The sequence below is a fragment of the Etheostoma cragini genome, chromosome 1 (assembly GCF_013103735.1).
Source record: "Etheostoma cragini isolate CJK2018 chromosome 1, CSU_Ecrag_1.0, whole genome shotgun sequence".
Classification (NCBI taxonomy): domain Eukaryota; kingdom Metazoa; phylum Chordata; class Actinopteri; order Perciformes; family Percidae; genus Etheostoma; species Etheostoma cragini.
In genome coordinates, this window is record NC_048407.1 from 15,127,938 (window position 1) to 15,147,942 (window position 20,005).

General features: G+C 42.6%; 3 protein-coding genes and 1 long non-coding RNA gene across 8 annotated transcripts in view; 2 read left to right on the plus strand and 2 right to left on the minus strand.

The window, feature by feature from the left end:
• Positions 1 to 489: 489 nt before the first annotated feature.
• Positions 490 to 5,266, minus strand: blzf1 (basic leucine zipper nuclear factor 1). Of its 2 annotated transcripts, none has more exons than XM_034878658.1 (7): positions 5,110 to 5,266; positions 4,692 to 4,774; positions 3,494 to 3,945; positions 2,930 to 3,129; positions 2,495 to 2,623; positions 1,050 to 1,269; positions 490 to 950 (listed from the first exon to the last, which is right to left on the minus strand). In XM_034878658.1, the coding sequence occupies exons 2-7, from the start codon at positions 4,708 to 4,710 to the stop codon at positions 765 to 767; spliced, it is 1,206 nt and encodes a 401-aa protein (XP_034734549.1). In that variant the 5' UTR covers positions 4,711 to 4,774; positions 5,110 to 5,266; the 3' UTR covers positions 490 to 764. The 2 variants fall into 2 exon arrangements, with proteins under 2 accessions (XP_034734549.1, XP_034734541.1); XM_034878650.1 differs by lacking the exon at positions 5,110 to 5,266 and adding an exon at positions 4,950 to 5,053.
• The window catches only part of ercc5 (excision repair cross-complementation group 5), a 17,762-nt gene continuing 2,944 nt past the window's right edge, over positions 5,188 to 20,005 (plus strand). Inside the window, exons 1-16 of one of the 3 annotated variants that reach the window (XR_004657551.1) lie at positions 5,188 to 5,593; positions 5,723 to 5,898; positions 6,016 to 6,131; positions 6,302 to 6,403; positions 6,673 to 6,739; positions 7,259 to 7,402; positions 7,490 to 7,700; positions 8,092 to 9,030; positions 9,898 to 10,184; positions 10,327 to 10,446; positions 11,743 to 11,956; positions 12,784 to 12,928; positions 13,068 to 13,268; positions 13,367 to 13,451; positions 14,204 to 14,835; positions 19,683 to 19,686. Coding sequence is in view for 2 of the 3 variants with exons in the window: in XM_034878608.1 (XP_034734499.1) it covers positions 5,506 to 5,593; positions 5,723 to 5,898; positions 6,016 to 6,131; positions 6,302 to 6,403; positions 6,673 to 6,739; positions 7,259 to 7,402; positions 7,490 to 7,700; positions 8,092 to 9,030; positions 9,898 to 10,184; positions 10,327 to 10,446; positions 11,743 to 11,956; positions 12,784 to 12,928; positions 13,068 to 13,268; positions 13,367 to 13,451; positions 14,204 to 14,752 (3,444 nt within the window). In the remaining variant the exon portion in view is untranslated. Of the gene's footprint in view, positions 5,594 to 5,722; positions 5,899 to 6,015; positions 6,132 to 6,252; positions 6,404 to 6,672; positions 6,740 to 7,258; positions 7,403 to 7,489; positions 7,701 to 8,091; positions 9,031 to 9,897; positions 10,185 to 10,326; positions 10,447 to 11,742; positions 11,957 to 12,783; positions 12,929 to 13,067; positions 13,269 to 13,366; positions 13,452 to 14,203; positions 14,975 to 19,682; positions 19,687 to 20,005 lie in introns of those variants that run through there. The other 2 variants (XM_034878608.1, XM_034878622.1) reach the window with 2 other exon arrangements.
• LOC117948845 overlaps positions 7,462 to 20,005 on the minus strand; it is a 22,401-nt gene continuing 9,857 nt past the window's right edge. Inside the window, exons 2-3 of the long non-coding RNA XR_004657573.1 lie at positions 11,990 to 11,993; positions 7,462 to 7,472 (exon numbers count right to left, since the gene is read on the minus strand). This is a non-coding gene — a long non-coding RNA (uncharacterized LOC117948845). The remainder of the gene's footprint in view (positions 7,473 to 11,989; positions 11,994 to 20,005) is intronic.
• mettl21e (methyltransferase like 21e) lies at positions 15,212 to 19,148 on the plus strand. 2 transcript variants are annotated; one of them, XM_034878708.1, is made up of 5 exons: positions 15,212 to 15,469; positions 17,658 to 17,818; positions 17,905 to 18,022; positions 18,122 to 18,219; positions 18,685 to 19,148. In XM_034878708.1, exons 1-5 carry the CDS (start codon positions 15,415 to 15,417, stop codon positions 19,009 to 19,011), a joined length of 759 nt encoding a protein of 252 aa, XP_034734599.1. In that variant the 5' UTR covers positions 15,212 to 15,414; the 3' UTR covers positions 19,012 to 19,148. The 2 variants fall into 2 exon arrangements, with proteins under 2 accessions (XP_034734599.1, XP_034734607.1); XM_034878716.1 differs by having other exon boundaries at positions 15,215 to 15,469; positions 17,661 to 17,818; positions 18,685 to 19,146.

Here is a 20,005-nt window from a genome sequence, read left to right on the forward strand (position 1 = left end):
ATTTTAACGCAAGGTAAGTTTGTACAATAATAATCTATTGTAGTACCGTCAACCACTCCCACAATATTCAACGCCTTTGCAGCATGCATTGTACAAAATATATTAAATCAATACAATAGCACCATCATACTGAGAATTAGGACAGCCCTGCAGTATAGAGGCATCATCGCTTATACAGGTACAGAGCATGTGTGACTGTACACTTAGCTCAATGTCTGTTAACTGTCCGGTCAAAACTCTGACTCAAACATATCAATACAGCCCGTTTGCTCTATTGTTTGCACATGGACTTATTATACCGTAGAATTATGTAAATAATTTATACACAAGCCTTATATTCAAGTTTGAATAAGCAGACCCTGTCTGTTCACCACATAATACTGACTCATCTTGACCTAACAATAAATACATTTTTTTCATAGTTTAAACCAGACTGCAATGGCTCTAATATGCATTGTTTTCATCATGATCCCTGAACAAACTTTTTTTAGGTTAAAGCGAGCAAAATGAACAGCAGGTTGATCAAGTTTAAAAACATCTCCAATTGTGGAAATCCAAAAACCAGAGATGCAATGCACTAACATGGGTAGCTGATACAAAAGAAATGTCTGCTGGAGAAGCTAACTTTTGGTGTGGAGTGAAGAAGTAGAAGTTGACAACAGCATTATCCCCCAGAGTACACTCCTCTTCAGATCTCAGTCCTTCGTAAGAAGCTGTGATGCTGCGTTGGTGCCAAATGGGGACGTGTTGCTGCTCCTCCGCCCCTACAGCACCAGGATGTCTCCAGTGCAGCGCTCGCAGCAGTTAAAAGTAATGTTCTCATAACGGGTGTTTGGGTGAAACCTGCCGATGCTCTTCTTAATGCTGAGACAGTTTGAAGGGGTGGGGTCACTGAGCGGAACGTCTGCTGTGTTTTCTGAACAGGAAATAGGATCTAAAATCTTCAGCACCTATGATAGAAAACAGACAAAACATTTGTGAAGTTCTGGGTGTTGATGACAAATGTTACAATTGGCGGTAAGATTTGTACACGGATACGAAGTTCGTACCTTCTCGGCCATCTTCTCGGCCGGAGTGCTGCAGAGCTGCTCCGCCGTAGCGCTGCTGCTCTTCACCGCGCTGCTGGTGTTACCCAGCAGGTGGGAGTTGATGGCGTCTGCCAGCTTGTGATTGGCTGCTGCCAGATCTCCTGTGCTGAGGGGCTGTGCACTGGGGTAGTACGTCTGCGGTCTACCCCACTGCAGGGACACCAGGAGCTGCTCCAGAGATCTGAAGACAAAAAAGTGAGCAACGTCAGCACATCATCATCATCATCATCATCATCTGTGTTGACAAAATGTTGCAAAGGTTCCCAAACTCTTGAATGGCTTTTGCCCCTTTAGTTCTATGTGACTGACAGCCAATGACCACTGGCACACACACTTTAGTGTCAGGGACTCAGCTGTGATCCCGGAACCTTAGAGGGGACACTCATCCAGCCATCTCTGAATGCTGTGCATCTATTGTTAAGGAGTGTGAGACGTTCTCCCTTATCACACTCCTTTGGATCAGCCTTTTTTTAACAAATGTTGGACAGTGGACACCTTGAGTAGAGTGCATACTTTTAAGGAAATGCCAAAAGGGGACTTGCAACTTTATTTATAATTAATAAACACGTCGAATTTAACCGAGTTCCTCATCAGTAGGAATTAAAGTTATGTGCAAATAGTGAGGAAAGGGGGAGAGAGGGTGGGGGTGACACGCAGTATGCAAACCCGGGCTAATGCCAAATACTCAGCCTACATGGGACACACACTCTACCGGGGGAGCTAGAGGTCGCCCCATCTTCAGGATTTTGAAGTTGCGAATTAACATAGTAGACAATTTACAATTTAATTTCCTCCAGCATGTTTCCTTGGATCAGAGAGGCTACATAATCCTGGTTGCAGCTGTCGCCGTGGTTCTATTACACGTCCTGCGATGCTCTGTTACATCCTGCTACGCTCTGCTGTGCCTTGGAATGCCGTGCAGTGCCCTGCTATACCATGAACTCCAACAAACTACTAGTTCTAGTCACTGTTCCATCACCTTTTATTGTGACTGTCATTGCGACTCTTCAGTTCAACCCCAACCGGGCCGTCAGACACCGCCTACCAAGAGCCCGGGTCTGTCCGAGGTTTCTTCCTAAAGGTTTTTTTTCCCCGCTCACCACTGTCACACTGTTGCTTGCTCTGGAGGGAACTACTAGAACTGTTGGGTCCTTGTATATTATAGAAAGTGGTCTAGACCTACTCTATCTGTAAAGTGTCTCGAGATAACTCTTGTTATGAATGGATACTATAAATAAAACTGAATTAAACTGCCGGTCAAAAGTTTGGGGTCACTTAGACAGACTACCCGCTGAGATCAGTTGCATATGTTTTTTTTAACCAGGGAAGCAGTTTTCAGATTACATAATAGCAAAAGGGTTGTCCAATATGTATGTATGTATATACACGCACACACACACACACACCTGTGAGTGAGAACCATGTTGCTGGAGAACTCTTCTCTCTCTAACAGCAGGTCCTGGATAGCTCCTTGTGCCTCCCTGGTCTGTCTCTGCAGCGCTGCTCTGGCGTTCGTCAGCTCCTCTGCCATGACTCTGAGGAGACAATGACAACATTGATGTAAGTGTTATAATCAGCAGGACAATATTTTGTCATCTCTTTGTCATCATAAAGGTCATTATCTCTAATTGATCCTTGTAGAAGAAGAATTCTTTTTCTAATTGTTAATTTGTCCTCCTCCGGAAAACCAGAAAGGTCAGATGCTTGAAGGATGAGAGCAGAGCAGCTGGTAGTGCCCAAAAATAAAACATCCCATCATTTTTTTTAATTTTTATTTTTATTTCATTTCCAACCACTTCTCTTCTTCTATTTGTCACACAATCGTTTGGGCTATTTCATACCTGCTGGCCAGGAACTTGCTCCTCCAAACATCACACTGGATGCTCATTCTCTCCAGCTGCTCTGCCGTGTGTGCCAGACTCCGGCCTAGAGTCTCATTCTCCAGAATCAGCTGGTTCTTCTCCCGTGACATACGCTCAAAGTGGTACTGAAGGTCATCACCCACAGACGCCACCAGCAGTTTCTTCAGCTCCCGGTTCACCTGGCACACGGATGAAAGTTACCAAAAATCCTTTTACAGCTGTATGTGTGTGCATGAGGAAATAAACTTCTGTTATATTTCACTTAAAAGCATGTAATCACTGAAAAGACAAAAATACAGTGCTCTCATTTCTTAATCAACTCAAATAGACAATAAGGAGCATGATTATATTGTATTACCAATTTGATCTTATCTGAACAAAATTATAAATTCAACCAATTTTACATGAAACATTGGCATTCATTGCTATTAGTGAACGCTCTATAGATGAGATTATCCATGATTCCTGCATTGTTTGAGACATACAACGGCAATAACCCTGACCATGCAAAGCCTAGTGTGTCTAATAGCGTAATAAAATCACCTCTGTCTGCACACGGAGCTGATTGGAAAGCCCTTCCTTGTCCTGCAGCAGCCTGCGTTCAGAGTTTTGCAGCTTATCCAGCTGTCCTCTCCAGTCCTCCACCAGAGGCAGCGGGGGAGAGCCCTGCTCCTCAGTGTGTTGCCCAGCCTCCCCTTTGCCCTCTGCGGGTCTTGTACGGGTGTGCCGGCTAATAGCAGCACGTGGGACGATGATCCTCACAGCATCCACCTCTGTGCAGGCCTCTCGACTCACCCTGCCCAGGTGGAGCACCCCGAGAGGCTGGGGGGGAGTGGGATGGGTAGATTTGGGACAGTGTTTGGGGCTAGCCACCTTCAGAAGGGGAACTGGAGCCGGACCTGGTGGCAGTGTCTCCGTGTTTACCTCCAGGATGGCGGGCGGTTTTTCAGTTTCCATGCCGTCGCCAGTGCCTCGGATAGGCACACTGGCAGGGCCTGGAATAAATAAATATAACCAAGTTTACACTTTCAACTTAAATGTGTCCTGATTGATCCAATCAGATATGGAACGCTCTAAATACAGGTGGGAACATTCCAATAAAACACACTGTTTGTATTGCACAACAAAAAACAGTTGATCTGCCAACGCCAAATAACACAGACAAAGACTTCAAGGTGTCAAACACACGCCATGGTGTAGCCACCAAAATCCCTCCAGCATGTAGGGCTTGGTACTGAACCTACAGTGTGTGTTTAGACAACATTAAACATACATTTTGGCTTCTTATGTTAAATGAAAAAAAACTACAATGATTATATTCCTCAAAGTAAGGTCTGGACAAGACTATGGTTTTGATATCAGCACATAAACTCTGTACTGAGTGGGCACAAGTATTGAAACATCTCAAATAACACCCAGCCATGGCTGTATGGGTGAGTGGAGATGTTATTTTTTTAGTGTTTAGCAGCAGTGACAAAATCTGATTATCAAGTGATCACTTAAGATGCTATATGTTCATGTATTGTTTTAATACATACATACAAAAGTTTTAATGAAAGACAATCTTGATCGGTCTAAACAGACTAACTATGAAAGCTGGATAAGAAGGAAACAGTTCCCTGTGTAATAACCTTACCATAAATCCTATGTAAATGCTAAACAGTAAACAGAATGAAAAAATAATTGTAACTGATGGTCCTAAATAAAAGTAGTCCCAAATGTAAACAATAACGTTACATACCTCTGACAGCAGCAGTCATGGTGGAGGTGGTATTGGTTGAGAAAGAAGACTGTAGTTCAGGTGAAACCAGGTGACTCGTCGTCCTGTGACAATTAACAATGGAGAAAGTGTTTTGTTTTCTAGCCTTCAGTGTTACTGACGGCGATGAAAGACAGCCGCTGGTCAAAAGTCAGGCTGAACAGCTGAGGTCCTGATTACGTTATCTAATCTTACACGATAACGGTAGCTAACTTAGCTGGTTGGCTAAGCGTTAGCTACCTTGCTAACATTAGCCGTTTGCCGAGCAGCGTTGACGGAAATTTTAACAACCCCAAGTTATACTAACATGATATGATAGCTGCTTGCTACACGGAAAAACCCTTCTCAGTAGCATTATCTGGGACCAGATTAGGGAATTCATAAAAGTTAGATAACATACCAGCCGGGTAACTGGGTCCAACCTCCTGTAAGTAGCTGCAAGCAAGCTGTTTATTTTGTCACCGGAAACAGTTGGCCTGATCTGAACCTTTTTTAACGGTCTATGGATCTGACGAGTCGAAAGGGGCGAGTTTTGCCCTGGGTAATGTGTCTCAGGCAACACTTCCTGCCTTCACTAAAATAACTTGCTAGCCAATGTTACGATGTACTGCACATAGACGGTTAAAGAAACTGCAGTGGATATGGACAGAGTTGCTCCACCGGAAGTTCGTGGAAAACCCCACAGGACAAACCGGAACAAACCTTTCTTTCACTGTCTATGGGACAAACATGGCGCCCCCCTTGTTCTCTTAATACACCCATGCCACCGACGCGCGGATTAAGGTAAATAGTTATAATGGGAGTGCATGGACTCTGGAGGCTGCTGGAGAGTACAGGGAAACCCATCAACCCTGAGACTCTGGAGGGAAAGGTCCTTGCTGTTGGTATCCTGACTTGATTGTGATCTATACAGCTATCTTTCTATCTGCTATTGTTTGAGCAGGGTCCCATCGTCTTTATCTCTCTGTCAAATGTATTGTAACCGGCTGTCAACCTTAACCGGACCCCTCCAGACATCAGTATATGGCTGAACCAGGCAGTGAAGGGGGTGAGGGACCGTGAAGGCAACAGTGTCCAGAACGCCCACCTCCTCACTCTCTTCAACCGCATCTGTAAGCTGCTCTTCTTCCGCATCAGGCCGGTCTTTGTATTTGATGGGGACGCACCATTGCTGAAGAAACAGACTCTGGTACGTCCAATACTGTCCGAACAGCCACACCAGCAGTCTGTGTTAAAAAATACTTCTTCCAAATGGATGTGATTCCCACATATTTTGTCTTTTCACATGGTCATGGCTCTTCTACAGGCTCTGAGGAGGCAGAGGAAAGAGGAGTTGAGCCGGGAGTCGAAACAGACCAATGAGAAACTTCTCAAAACATTCCTGAAGAGACAAGCGATCAAAGCTGCACTTGGAGACCACAGGTAAGAGACTGTGGCAGTGTACAATGGAGGGATGGCAACAACAAAAATCCGCCATGTATCTCCTTTCGCTCCCTCTCTACTTACCTACTGTCTGAATAAATAATTTCTTAAATGCTACAAGATGAACTGTCTACTCTCCTGGTAGTCTAATTGTTATTTTCCTGCCACAGCAAGGAGCCTCTACCCAGCCTCTCCACTGTGAGGAGAGATGAGGTGGACGACATGTATGTTCTACCAGCCTTGCCAGCTGCAGAGGAGAAGGAAAAAAACAGGTCAGGGGCCTGGATAAGATTACTATTTGCTAGTTATAGTAGATAAAGTGGTAATTCAGTCATATTTTCTGCATTCTTAACAGCCAAACAGTTGAGGAGGCTCAAAAGCTTCATTTTCATCTTCACATGTGTTAGATAGGAAAGTCAGGTTAATCAACGACAAGTTAACACTGACTGTGCATGAAGGAGCACACAAAATGTATTGTTTCATACAATTATTTCACCGACAATACTGGTATAATCAGTTTAAAAGTGTTCGGTTCTTGCAGTTCCGAGGAGGAGGAGGAGGAAGAGAAAGACTTGGAGGAGACGGATGACGGCTATCACATGTATAAGGTAAAATGATTACATGCACAAGAGCATCACAATCTATAGCACCAACACCAAATAAAATAGCTTCAAATAGTTAGCAAATATTGATGGTATATGTATATATATATACAGTATATATTTTATAAGACATGAAAGGGGAGCGAGAGGGTGAATGACATGCAGCATAGGGCCGTTGGTCGAAGTCGAAACTGGGCCCGCTGCGTCGAGGGATAATCTTCTCTAGATGGGTGCTTGGTATTTTGGTTTTTAATTGTATTTTCATATTGCTTGGTTGTTGTTCAATCTTGGTCTGGTCCTGGCTGTGTAGCAATGAAGTGTTTTTAAAGTGAAATAAGCAGTTAAGGCCTCTTTTTAGGGATCATATCTTCTTGATTGTTTCTTAAAACTCTACTATCATGTCCAAAAAATCATCACATTATTTCTATGTTGTTATGTTGGTTGGCTTTATCGCCCAGCCTTTCTCTGTGTAAATGCCCTGTCTGATAATTGACACTTAAAGCTAGATTGCTCATTGTGTCTTAGGGAGAATTGTATGAAGACCCCAACTCAGTGGACATTAACTCAGAGGAGTTTGCCAGCCTACCTCCTGAAATGAAACATGAGATACTCAAAGACATGAAAGAGTTCTCCAAAAGACGTCGGACCATGTACCACAAACCCCCAGAGGTACCACAAGATCTCATTTGTGGCACGCCAACACACTCACCCATCTCCTGTTCTTTAAGCACACAGACTCCTCTTCACTTCTCTTAGCATTCAGGAGACTTTTCACAGTACCAGCTTACCGGCCTGCTGCAGAGGAACAAGCTGAACCAGCGACTTGAGGGTGTGGAGAAAGAGATGAGACAGCAGAGCAGCGGCAGCACTCCACAGCTCTCCCAACTGGACGGGGACCAGCAGAGTCACAGCGTAGAGTCACACCGACTGGTGTCAGAAGACTCTTCTCACTATATCCTTATTAAAGGTGAGGGCAGCTATGATGGTGTTTACTCAGTCAAAGGACCAATAACAGCTTTTCAATATTTAACAGGAAAAGTATCGATAATTGGTTTAAAACGTATCAAAAAGAAAGATTTCAAAACACTGCTCACAATTGTATTTTGTGACAGTGCCACTTTAATATAAAGTTAAGCAAACAAATTGTTTAGTGTGATATCCTATATTAAATCTCTGCAGGGACATTTAGTGCCATATTTCAATCTATGGTTGTCGGGAACAACGCGCATAACCTTCTGATGTGTTTTAGACAGTGGTTGTTGTAAAGTAAAGGCTGATTTGTGGAATGGGCTGAATCAGAAAATGCAAACATGTCGTAATTTTCATATTAAAAACACCAATCCTCTTGTTCTACACAGGCTCCAAGAAGAGTGAGACCATCCCCGAGAGCCGACCTGCAGCTGCAGCCTGGTCCGGGAGCTCCCTGACAGGCTGCCCAAGACGAGCAGCGGACAGACCTGAGCCACTGTGGCGCCCTGCTTGCGAGGACGAGGCAGAAGTGCAGGGTCCCTCCTCAAAAAACTCCAATCCCTCGGCCTCAAAACCGCCTCGGGGAGACACATCCCCTCCCTCGCCTCGTACACTCAAGGCGATCCAGGCTGCAATGAGCGACAGCTCAGACGAGGAGAAGGTGGACCATGATAAAGACGGCAGTATGTCCCCGCGCACCCTGCTGGCAATCCAACAAGCTCTAGCTGAGGAGAAACATGGCGCTGCTGTACACAGCGCTCTAATCAGCAGCACATCCACCAGACTGCAGGCGAATATTCATCATCCCGGGCCGCAAGTGGTCATCACCATCTCAGAGGAAGAGGCAAAACCTGAAGATGTGAACCCTTTGCCTAATGAAAAATCAGATTTTAAGGGGAACCCAACAGGCCAACGTTTACACGTGAAAGACCGTTTGATTGTTAGCAGTTCAGAAGATGAGATGGAGAGTGTGATTGGTCAGAGAAATGAAGCACTTCGCTTTGCGGCGCAGCAGAAAGCTCCTGACACAGAGATGAAGTCAGAAGAGGAGACAAAGAGCAGACAGTTGACAGAGGATGTACACACAGGAAGTAGTGGACAGTTAGAGAAACCAGAACCAGAAGAGCTGGAGGGATTGAACAAAAAGCCACAGGTTGCTGATGCTTCCAATCCAAACGCATTATCCATTAATCTATCTGCTCAACCATTGGAGACTGAAATTCATCCTGCGTTGTTCAAGCCGAGGAGGAACAAGATGATCGAAGCTCAAGGGGAAAGGAATGGAGATGATGTGAAGTCGGAGGGCAGCGAGGAGAGCGAGTCAGAAGGTGCAGTAACAGTTGGGTTAAGATCACACTCATTTGTTAAAGTCTTATCCAATTTATATTAATTCATCGCATATATTGGACGAAGGTTAGCTTAGCAAAGATCAAACCAGAGATAGATCCAACATGTGATAGGTGCAGGCCCCCAGCTTTTCTGCGCACGGGTTCTGGCTTTGTCCAAGTTTGACTGGTTTCTGGAAATACATTATTTTGAATTGTATGTCAGTTGCGCTGGGCTCCGTAATTCACCCTTACCCACTCGTTGAACTTTTTGATATCTCCCCAGAAACTGCAAATTTGTCATACCTCCATAATGGTGCACTAACCCTAACCCTAACCCTTCTGTACTTTAATAGCCACGCAATTGATTCTCCTTAATTGGAAGTCAAGACAACCACCTACTCATATAAACTGGGTGTGTGACTTAATGAGATGCATCCATCTTGAAAATGTAAGATATCTGAGAGATGGGAAGCAGGAGAAATTTAGGAGGATTTTAGAACCCATTCATTTCCTACTTATCTTCTATCAACGGCATTGGGATCACTCCCATCCTGCCATCACTCTTAATTTGTCCCTGATACCCTAGAGTTGCACGAACCCTTATTTAGTTATGTTATTTTGATTAATTGTTTTATTTATTCTTTTTTTCTTCGTTCCTCTTGCTGATTATAGTTTTTTTCTTCTATCAATTGCCATAGATGATGTGATTGTTGTTCAATATGTAGCTATGTGCTATCTATATGTCTGTAATACGTTGTCTGCTAACAAAAATGAAAATAAACTTACATCAAACAAAAGATCACGCTCATTCATAACTTCTGAAACAAGCAGATATTAACAAAATTTGTTTTTTTTTGTTTTTTTCAGAGAGCTTCATCGAGGTGTCAGACGAAGACTTTACAGAGGAGAATGCAGATGATTCACTAGTAATGGCGGGAGAGAAAGGACCTCCGGATTTGGTCCGCAGAGATGAGACCAAGCAGGAAGAAAAGCCAGTGGAAGGTTTGACAGAGGCTCCATCTGCTGCTTTGGAATTAGAGGAAGAAGAAGAAGACAAAAAGAGACAGACAGAAGAGAAAGCGCTAAAGGAGGGAACAGAGCCCGAAGAATGCAGCTCAACTCCAGCAATCAACGAATGGGAACACTTTGATGTGGTAAGCTTGTTTAGACACGCAATATTTTGCCTATAAGTATAACTATTTTACAGAATATAAAAGTTACCCTTAGGATTTAAAACAGAAAAATAACAAGACGATTGATCATTTTTGTGTGTGCGTGCGTGTGTGTGGGTTGCAGGATGAGCTGGAGGCGCTGGAGAGCTCTCTGCAGGCGGAGCAGAGCAGCCTGAGAGAGCTGAAACAGCAGCAGGAGAGGATGGCGAACACAGTCACTGGACAGATGCACCTGGAAAGCCAGGTGAACCAAAGACACCGTGAAGTCACATCAGGACACACGGACACATTTAAACTAGGGCAATCGCAATATGGACTAGTCCAATATCCAAAATCGCAGGGGCGGCACAATATTTGTTAAAGGCAAAATATGTGTCAAACCAGTCTGAATGAGGTATTGTGGTGCTGCAGAGACTTCCGGTCCTACAAATCCTATCCTACAGACTAAAGAAAGAAATCTTTGCTTGCTACAGATCCTTGCAAAAATCACACTTTAACGATCATGCTTTTCATTTAAATATTTTTCAGTGAAAATAACAAAAATGCTACAAAATTCCTTCCAATATCATGAATCGTATCGCAATATCTGTCCAAACAATCGCAATTGGATATTTTCCTCATGTCATGCAGCCCTAATTTAAACCACAAATGCACTCCACCCTCACAATTATACTTAAGGAACTTATGGGCTGCTATCAAAGAATGTTCATTGTAAAAAAAGAATACAAATGGAGATACACATGCATGATATATGACAGTGTTTCTCAAATTGGGGTACTTTAAAGTACTGCAGGGGGTACGTGAAATCTTTGCAAAAATGCTAATTTTAAAGATATGTCATGCATAATTCCTAAAATAATTATACTATAAGAACGAATGAACTAAGTGATGGATTCTTAGCATTTGAAATGGAGCATTTAAATGTTTTTGCTTAATAAAGGTAGTTGTTTAGTGAATCTCTCAAAGCCTGGGCTTTACCGTTCCTCTTTATGAAGACCTTTTTTCCTACCAAATATGTTTTGTGCTGATCAGGGAGTACTTGCTCTAAAAAAAGGTATTCAAAGGGTGTAGAATATTGAAAAAGTTTGAGAAACATTGATATACAGTATGACAACCTGGAGAAGGCAACTGGGGGATGTACTTGTTGGTGCCTCTGCCATACATTCCCACAGCCATGCAGTCCGTATTACTTTACAATCCTTGCGGTAAATGTGCATATGTCGGTCAACGCACTTTTAAATATAGCACGCCGTCAGCATTTAATGTAACATCACCACGTAATGTAAAACCTCTAAAGTGCAATTCTTCATTAATCCCCTTGGCTGTTTTGATAATGCTTCTAAGAGGTATTTATCAGATGACTGCCCTAAACATGCACATCCTAAAAAGGTTATAGTTTTATGATCACGGTGCAAAACAGTGTCATCAAGAAATCAGCATAACCCTGAAGTGTGCAGATTAGGACACAAACCATCAGCTTTGGTACCACGCTATTGTGTGTTTGATGTGCGAGTAATGGCGGTTTCATCTTTGATACCAGGAGCTGCTGCGGCTGTTTGGCGTGCCGTACATTGTGGCACCGATGGAAGCCGAGGCTCAGTGTGCAGCACTCGACCGCGCTGAGCACACCCACGGGACCATCACGGACGACTCAGACGTGTGGCTATTTGGAGGAAGACACGTCTACAAGAATTTCTTTAGCCAGAACAAATTTGTGGAACACTACCAGTACAGTGACCTGCAGAACCAACTGGGTCAGTGCTCTCCATCATCACTTTAAAGGTCACATGACTTGGTGCTCTTTGTAGGCTTTTATATTGACCTTAGAGTTCCCCTAATACCATATCTGAAGTCTCTTTCCCCAACTCAGCCTTGGTGCAGGATTGTAGCCACTAAAACCAGTCCCACAATGAGCTTTACTTAGTATGTGCCATTTCTGAGTCTGTTGCTTTTGAGGACAGCGGGGGGGCGGGGGGCTTGACCAACTGCCACTTTGCTCGTTTGAAAGTCATGATGGGTGGGCCAAATTAAGCAGAGAAAGGGGAGGTAACCTTGCCCCCTATGACCTCATAAGGAGCAAGATTCCAGATCGGCCCATCTGAGCTTTCATTTTCTCAAAGGCAGAGCAGGATACCCAGGGCTCGGTTTACAGCCATCACAGCTATTTCTAGCCACTGGGGGACCATAGGCAGGCTGGGGGATGCAAAATAATGTTAAAGAACCTCATAAAGTGACATTTTCATGCCATGGGACCTTTAATGTTTAGTGCTTATAAAGTAACATGTTTGATCATTCATTTCCTCTGTAAAAATGAAAGAAATGCCTTTCTTTTGTTGATGCCAAAAACAAGAAAAAATAGATATTTTTAAATATAATTTTAAACAGAATTTGTGTCTACATTTTTCCACGTTTGACTTTTAAATCTTTCATTTTGTGGTGCATCTAAAAGTTCCTTTGGTCTTTAGCTTTGGGGAGAAACATACCAAACCACAGACGTTTACTACATTCATAATGCCATGTTGTTAGATTTTTTTTCTATTAAACCTGCTATCTACTCCAATCTAACCTCTCTCTGTCTCAGGCCTGGATAGGACCAAACTGATTAACCTGGCTTATCTGCTCGGAAGTGACTACACAGAAGGCGTACCGGGGGTCGGATATGTTACTGGCATGGAGATACTGAATGAGTTCCCAGGGCCAGGCTTGGAGCCACTCTCACAGTTCAGGTGTGTATGTGTATTGTTAAAGCTATTTTAATAATCGTTTAGTGACATTTTTTAAGTTCTATATTATTAAGGTTTATATTGTAAAAAAAAAGAAGAAGCATTTTTAACATTGAATGATGTTATTCTATCTTTTCTTTAGTAAATGGTGGTTAGAGGCTCAGGAGAAAAAGCGTCTGGTAGCTGATACTCGGGACACGAAGGTTAAGAAGAAATTGAGGGACCTAAAACTGCATCCTGGGTTCCCTAACCCTGCGGTGGCTCAGGCTTACCTGCAACCTGCTGTGGACCAATCAGAGAGCTTCTTCAGCTGGGGACGACCACAACTCGACATGATCAAAGAATATCCACGTGTATGCGTGTGTTGTGTTGTATGGTGTGATGTTGTGTGGTGTGTGTGATTGTCATCAATGTATAAAGTTTCCTTAACTAGTCTTTTACATTCTGTCTGAGTCGTTTTGGCTGGAGCAGTCGGAGGACGGAGGAGACTCTTCAGCCTGTGATCAAGCAGCTCAACATCCAGCAGGTAACCACGGATACTTTTGCAGTTCTGTGCAAGCTAACGACTCAACTACTTAACTCACCTAAAACAGATTTAGGAAATATAAATCCACGTGTTAAAGAGGAAAGTAAACAGACCGACTGGTGTGATGCTGATCTTTGTTATATTTACAAGCTGACCATAAACACAACACCACGTGTTGCAATTGCATTAGCAATCAAGCAGAGAAGTTGAAATTGAATAGTAATTAGTATAGTGGTTAAAAGTAATATCTAAACCCTTAAAATAACTAAATTTATGAATAAGCAGTGGATATTGGTAGCTTAAAGTAATGGAGAAGTGGTTTACAAATCTAGCTTCTGCCATTGTAAGTGATGGGAGTGCAAATGCAAACTTGAGCATTGACAAGTATACACAACAAATAGTGTAACAGTATGCACCTTTATATGTTGAAGTTGATAATGTTGAGTAACAATACAATCCGTTCATAAGTACTTATTTGGAGCATGACGAATGGTGCTGATGAAGGGGTACCTGAGAGCTCATCTGATGGGGCTGTGGGGTTACATCACATGTACTGTACAACAGAAAGAACTTACAGAGGGCCGCAACACATCTTCAGTCCAGTAAGCACACTAAATATCTCTGACTCTTGTTCTCTGTCACACACTCTTACATGTCTCCAGTTTGATCTTGTAAGTTTAAAAAAAAGTCAGTAATTGAGGGGATAAATCCACTTTGTCATTCATACTTTATCTCTCACTGGTTTGATTCAGACTCAGCTGCGGATCGACTCATTCTTTCGCATGGAGCAACAGGAAAAGCAGGCGATCCACAGCCAGCGACTCCGCAGAGCCATCACCTGCTTAAAGAGAAAGGAAAGAGAAGACGGCGAGGAGGAGGAGGAGGAGGACAGTGAGGAGGAGATGCCATCCCCATCCAAATCTAAGAAAGGGAAGGAAGCAAACAGGAGTCTGAAGAAAGGAGGAGGAGACGAGAGAGAAGAAGAGAAGACTGTGGCAGGAGGGGGGTTTCTGGGGTCGGAGGTGACTGTCAAATCTCCTCTGAAGGATGTCAGCAGCACCAGCCAGGAGTCCCTCTCAGTGAAGACTGTCCCTCAGGCTACTAATACTGGACCTCAGAGGACCAGGAGGAGCAGCAGCAGCAGCAGCAGCAGCTCAGGGGAGGACAGCGATGGTGGCGATGAGGTTGCTATGGTTACAGCCCGATCTGTGTTCGAAGGAAGCCGACGAGGCCGCGGAGGGAGAGGAAGCACAAGAGGGAGAGGAAGCACAAGAGGGAAGGGAAGGGCGAAGAAGTTGTGAGGGGGACAAAAAACTCAACATAACATTTACAGTTTGTCCAAGCTGATATTGAGTGTAAAACATGTCACACACTCCCAATTAATGTGAAATGATATTTGATGTGTATAAGGAAACATGGAAATAAATCATGAGCAGTTTTCTTTCAGAATATGTTTTGTAAACTATTGAGACGTGTATCTGTGAGAGGATTGGAACTATGTTGCATTAAATCTCTGAGGTACATTTATTGTAGCTGAAGAGTCTGGCTCAGGCTTGTTATTTGTTATGTTGACGTGATAAGTGTAAGACTTAAAGACAGGTGCATGTCTTCACTGGCACACATCCCTTGCATTTCTTTCAGGCAGTATTTCAGATGCCTTCTGCCTCCCCAGCTCCAGTTCAGCAGTTGAACAGAGCAGCTGTTGCTGTCCCTCGGCCATATTGCATCAAAGAAGGGTTTATTTAAGCATGCCCAGAGAGAGCTGTTGGGTGGAGTAGAAGAAGTTGGGAAAGGGTGCCAGCCAACAACCTGCTTGAGATCTGGATCCAATACAAGACTAGATCCACATTAACCCAAATCTAAAGGACTTCATCAGGGATGACAAATCAAGACCGGCAGTGTTGGCTGCTATAGGTTTTCAGTTTGGGGCGTTCTTGCCCTCCATACTTGGAATCCTTCAAACATGGACACTCAACCACCAAGGGTTATGAAGGAGGACTCCAAGACCAAGGAAGAAGGTGAGAATTTGGAGTAATACACAACAACAAAAGCTAAGGAATCTTTCTCATTTCAGTGGCTTTACTGGCTGTATGGCACAGGTTTTCCTTTTTTTTGAAACAAGGTCAAAGACGTTTTCTTTTTGAAACAGTTGTGTCTTGAACATTTCAGAGGTTGAATGCATACATAGTTTAATTTAAATCCAACAAACCAGCTGAGGATTTAATGTCGGAGCTTGTTAGCTGTTTGGCTGTGTTGAAATATGTATTCCATGCAACGATTGCATCGCTGCTTGTTAATGACAAATACAACCAAGATATTTATACACACAGCTATGAATTGATCTCAAAAGCATTCCAACCTTTGCATTGTCACTCTGTGGGCTCCCCTGACCTTGTCTCTAAACCAGTGTTATACATAACAGATGTGTGTGTCAGGTGCTGTTACTAACCGATGGCACTGACACATAGCTGGAGCCTGACACACTGACACGATGTTACAAACAAACAGAGCCGGATCAGGGGGGCATTATGAGACTAGATGGGATTTATTTATAGAGTGGAAAATCAAATGTTACCTGTAATGTGATATGAAAGAAAAACAACATGATTACTCATCTGCTCGATTAAAGGCTAGACTATTTTAGTGTCTGAACCTCACCACTAGATGCCACTAACCCTTACACACTGCTCCTTTGGTCTTTCCATTACAATGTCACACATTTTTAACCCTTGTATGGTATTAGGGTCTAATTAGCCCCATTTTAAATGTTTACAAGAAGCAAAATGGAAAGAATACATTTTTTTCTACATTAAAATCAATGACCATACCTTATTTTCTGTGATAAGCATGTGATGCTGACTCAATTCAGAAAATTATTCTGGATATCACCACTTTTTCCAAGATAAGAATGATCACAAAGTAGATGAACCTTTTGACAAAAAACGAATAACACTTCCATTTTTTATTCTGTTCTAGTGGAGACTGATGGTATTCCCTAAACACATATGTTATCTCAATTGTTTGAAATTGAGATAAAGAAAATATTTGATAATAGATTATAAAGTAACATTTTATTTCAGAATTGTTTTTAAAACCCCATATAAGTCGCACTGTTGCTTGCTCTGGAGGAGACTACTAGAACTGTTGGGTCCTTGTAAATTCTGGAGTGTGGTCTATCTGTATAGTGTCTTGAGATAACTCTTGTTATGAATTGATACTATAAATAAAATTGAATTGAATTGAATTGAATATAAGTTAGGGGTCAGTTTGACTCGAGGGATACATCAGGGTTCCAAAAGCGAAGACAATACAAGGGTTAATCCACTATCAATTCAGTCAACTCCTGTACATCATGAGTACCAAGGCAGGTGCACCATATTAAGCTGAACTACTAATTAGCAATGGATTTCCATTTCCATTTTTGTTACTGTTGTTGCTGCTTGAGCTCAAACACCTCAAAAGGAATTCGTAAAATAGCAGTAGGAACGAGGAACAGTGCTCACAACAGACTGTCATTAACAGATGGGAAGAGACTGAAAACAGTTGACTTTGAACTCAACAATTGACATAGACTTGACTGAACATCTATGCCAATACCAACACATAAATAACATCACTATGTGCCGGGTTAACTCAGTTGGGGAGAGCAGGCGCACATATGTAGAGGTTTACTCCTCAATGTAGCAGCAGCGGGTTTGACTCTGACCTGCGGCCCTTTGCTGCATGTCAATCCCCTTCTCTCGCCCCTTAAATTTTTTCATCTCTCCTGTGGAATAGAACGTTTTCACAGCAAGACATTTTGACTTGTCATAGTAGGAAAAGCACAGCTGAAATTGATAACCTCAACAATGGCTCATGTCGATAAAGTGTCCCAGTAAGCTGTTTCAGTGAGTCAACATGCACAATACCAGGGCCTCCCCATAAGTGGAATGCGGCCATCATTAATGGTTTTTAAATACACTTGTGCTTTTCCTACTATGACATGTCAACCTGTCTGCTGCAAAAAAGGTAAATTAAAGGTCTAAAATGCCCCAAAAAATCATCTTAAAAATCCCACCAGTATTTGCTTAAGGCTACTAATCTGTATTGTAACATGTTTTATTTACTTTGCCTCAGTAGCAATGTTGAATAGTGTTTCAAAATGTTGGCAAAATGGTCCTCACTTTGTAAGCTCTTTTTTACTTGTCTCTCCCATGGATGCAAAAGCAGGTGCTGCTGTGGATGCAGAGCTAGCCAAAGCCATAATGGCTCGCTGTTTCCACCCCTCCACCATGGGCCCGGAGGCCTGGGAGGGATACGTCTTTTCTGATCTGGAAATCCGTATCAAAGAGTCCACAGACCTCTATGGAGCTGTACTCTGGCCCTCGGTATGCCCAAATATCCCAAATATTTAGCTGCTGTACTGTCTCTTTTTCCCCTTGTCAGTGAACTATCAACTTGTGTCTCCCAACAGGCGATGGTGTTGTGTCATTTCTTAGAGACCAACCGAAACAAACACAACCTTACGGACAAGAATGTGATTGAACTGGGTGCTGGAACTGGGCTTGTCTCCATTGTATCCAGCCTTTTGGGTATGCAAACAAAACAATCCGGTGATAAGCTCTCACAACTCTCTTTGCTGTCTCAATTCTGTTAACAATTAGCTGCTCTCTCTCTCTCTCTTTCTCCAGGTGCTAAAGTGACCTCCACTGACCTGCCAGATGTTTTGGGGAACCTCCATTACAATGTAATGCGCAACACCAGGGGACGATGCAAGTACATCCCTCTGGTAGGATTGCCATTCTCTTTTTGAAGAAACAATTTCATAATGTTGAGTTTATAGTGTACAAAATATATTTAGATATTAGGCGCCTGGGTAGCTCACCTGGTTGATCGTTCCCCCCCCCCCTCTCTCTCTCTCTCTCTCTCTCTCTCTCCTCCTTTCCTGTTGTCAGCTGTCCTATCTAATAAGGACCTAAAATGCCCCCAAAAAATCTTAAAAAAAAAAAATATGTTATATAGATAGATATACTCAAAAACCCAGCCACAGTAGTGTTGACAAAACAACCATCAGCAATATATGTTACATTGTTTTTCTCTGTGTGTATTTGGGTCATGGACCAAATACAAAATCTACTGTGTCAATTCATGAAACACCAAAAATGACACGAAACAGCCTAAGAGTATGCAAAAGTAGGCTTTACCTTTTAAATAATGTGAAAAATGATTCACCCTAAATCCTATCTGTTTCTAGGTCACAGAGCTCATCTGGGGTCCGGAGGTGGGGCAGCGTTTCCCCCATGCCACACATTGTTTCGACTACATCCTGGCAGCTGATGTGGTGTACTCCCATCCTTACCTGGAGGAGCTAATGGACACATTTGACTACCTTTGCCAGGAAAACACACAGATCCTGTGGGCCATGCGCTTTCGTCTGGACCCGGAGAACAGCTTTGTTGACTGCTTTCGGCAACGCTTCCACATGGAAGAGCTGTACGACCTCCCCAGTCTGAGTATCAAACTGTACAGAGCCTGGAGGAAGGACAAGAGGACTAAAGACCAGAGACAGGCCGCTGCCTGAACTGTTAACACAATGTCTATTCATAGTGTGTTCATTGTGTGTTTATGTGTGTTTCTTTGACTGCAGAATTAGGTAAAATGTACAAATTGTGTTACTGAACAGGAATAGTTCATTTATTTTGTAATGTCAAGTGTTTTCATTAATCTCTTGTGCAAATGTTTAAATGTCTCTTTTACATAAAAACTTAATAATATTCATAGTTTAATATGCCAGATTATCACAATCTCAAATTGTTATTCATGTTTTAACACATTTTTATTATGTTCATATATACAATGTCAGTCAGTCAGTCAACAGTAAGTCAACAGTCTTATTTATTAATGATCTGATCATTTAAGTGATCTTTGATAAAATGGCAACTGTGTGTTTTGATACACCTAAGGTTTGTCATGTTTAGTAAGTGGACATTTTGGATCTTTTTACCCTAATCATCAATGCTCCAAATGCTATTTTGTTAAAGGTCACATTGATCAAGAAGCACCTCTGCGGGATTAAAATGATATATATTTTTTTAAAGATGGTTGTTATCCAACAGCAGCATGGACTTACATTTCAGATCTTGGCTGACAATGTTGTTTTTTTCCAGTCAGCTAACAGCTCTGATGATGTGGATACATGGCTCTGGATTTTTCAAGTGGATCTCTGATGAGCTAGTGGATCTTATTTTGGAGGTCTGTTGCTGTTTGTCTTCACATGGATGTTATTATCAGGTTTTATTATTGTTGCCAACGACTATTGAATGGATTGCCTATCAAGTCACTGATGGTTCTCTTTAGATAATTCCTCTTGGGGCCGTGAATGCCTCGAACGTTAAAAGGCTTTTTAAATAAAATCTAACTCCCAGCAGTGTGTATTTTCTTAACCTCCCCTTTCGAATGCAACAGTCAAATTACTAGACAAAAATAGCTCCATAGAACACCATTCAGTCTGCACTTGCCTGCAATCATCCCCAGTGGATCTCTAGTGGAACTGCAACCAGTTCAGAAGGCAAATA

Excerpts from the sequence above, each read along its gene's own strand:
- blzf1 (XM_034878650.1), bottom strand. Across the intron at positions 3,130-3,493 it reads AGCTCCGTGTGCAGACAGAG|GTGAACCGGGAGCTGAAGAA; the intron begins GTGATTTTATTA and ends TCCGTGTGCCAG. Across the intron at positions 951-1,049 it reads CCGAGAAGATGGCCGAGAAG|GTGCTGAAGATTTTAGATCC; the intron begins GTACGAACTTCG and ends TTTCTATCATAG.
- mettl21e (XM_034878708.1), top strand. The coding sequence starts at position 15,415 with ATGGACACTCAACCACCAAGGGTTATGAAGGAGGACTCCAAGACCAAG. Across the intron at positions 18,023-18,121 it reads CATTGTATCCAGCCTTTTGG|GTGCTAAAGTGACCTCCACT; the intron begins GTATGCAAACAA and ends CTCTTTCTCCAG. Across the intron at positions 18,220-18,684 it reads GATGCAAGTACATCCCTCTG|GTCACAGAGCTCATCTGGGG; the intron begins GTAGGATTGCCA and ends ATCTGTTTCTAG.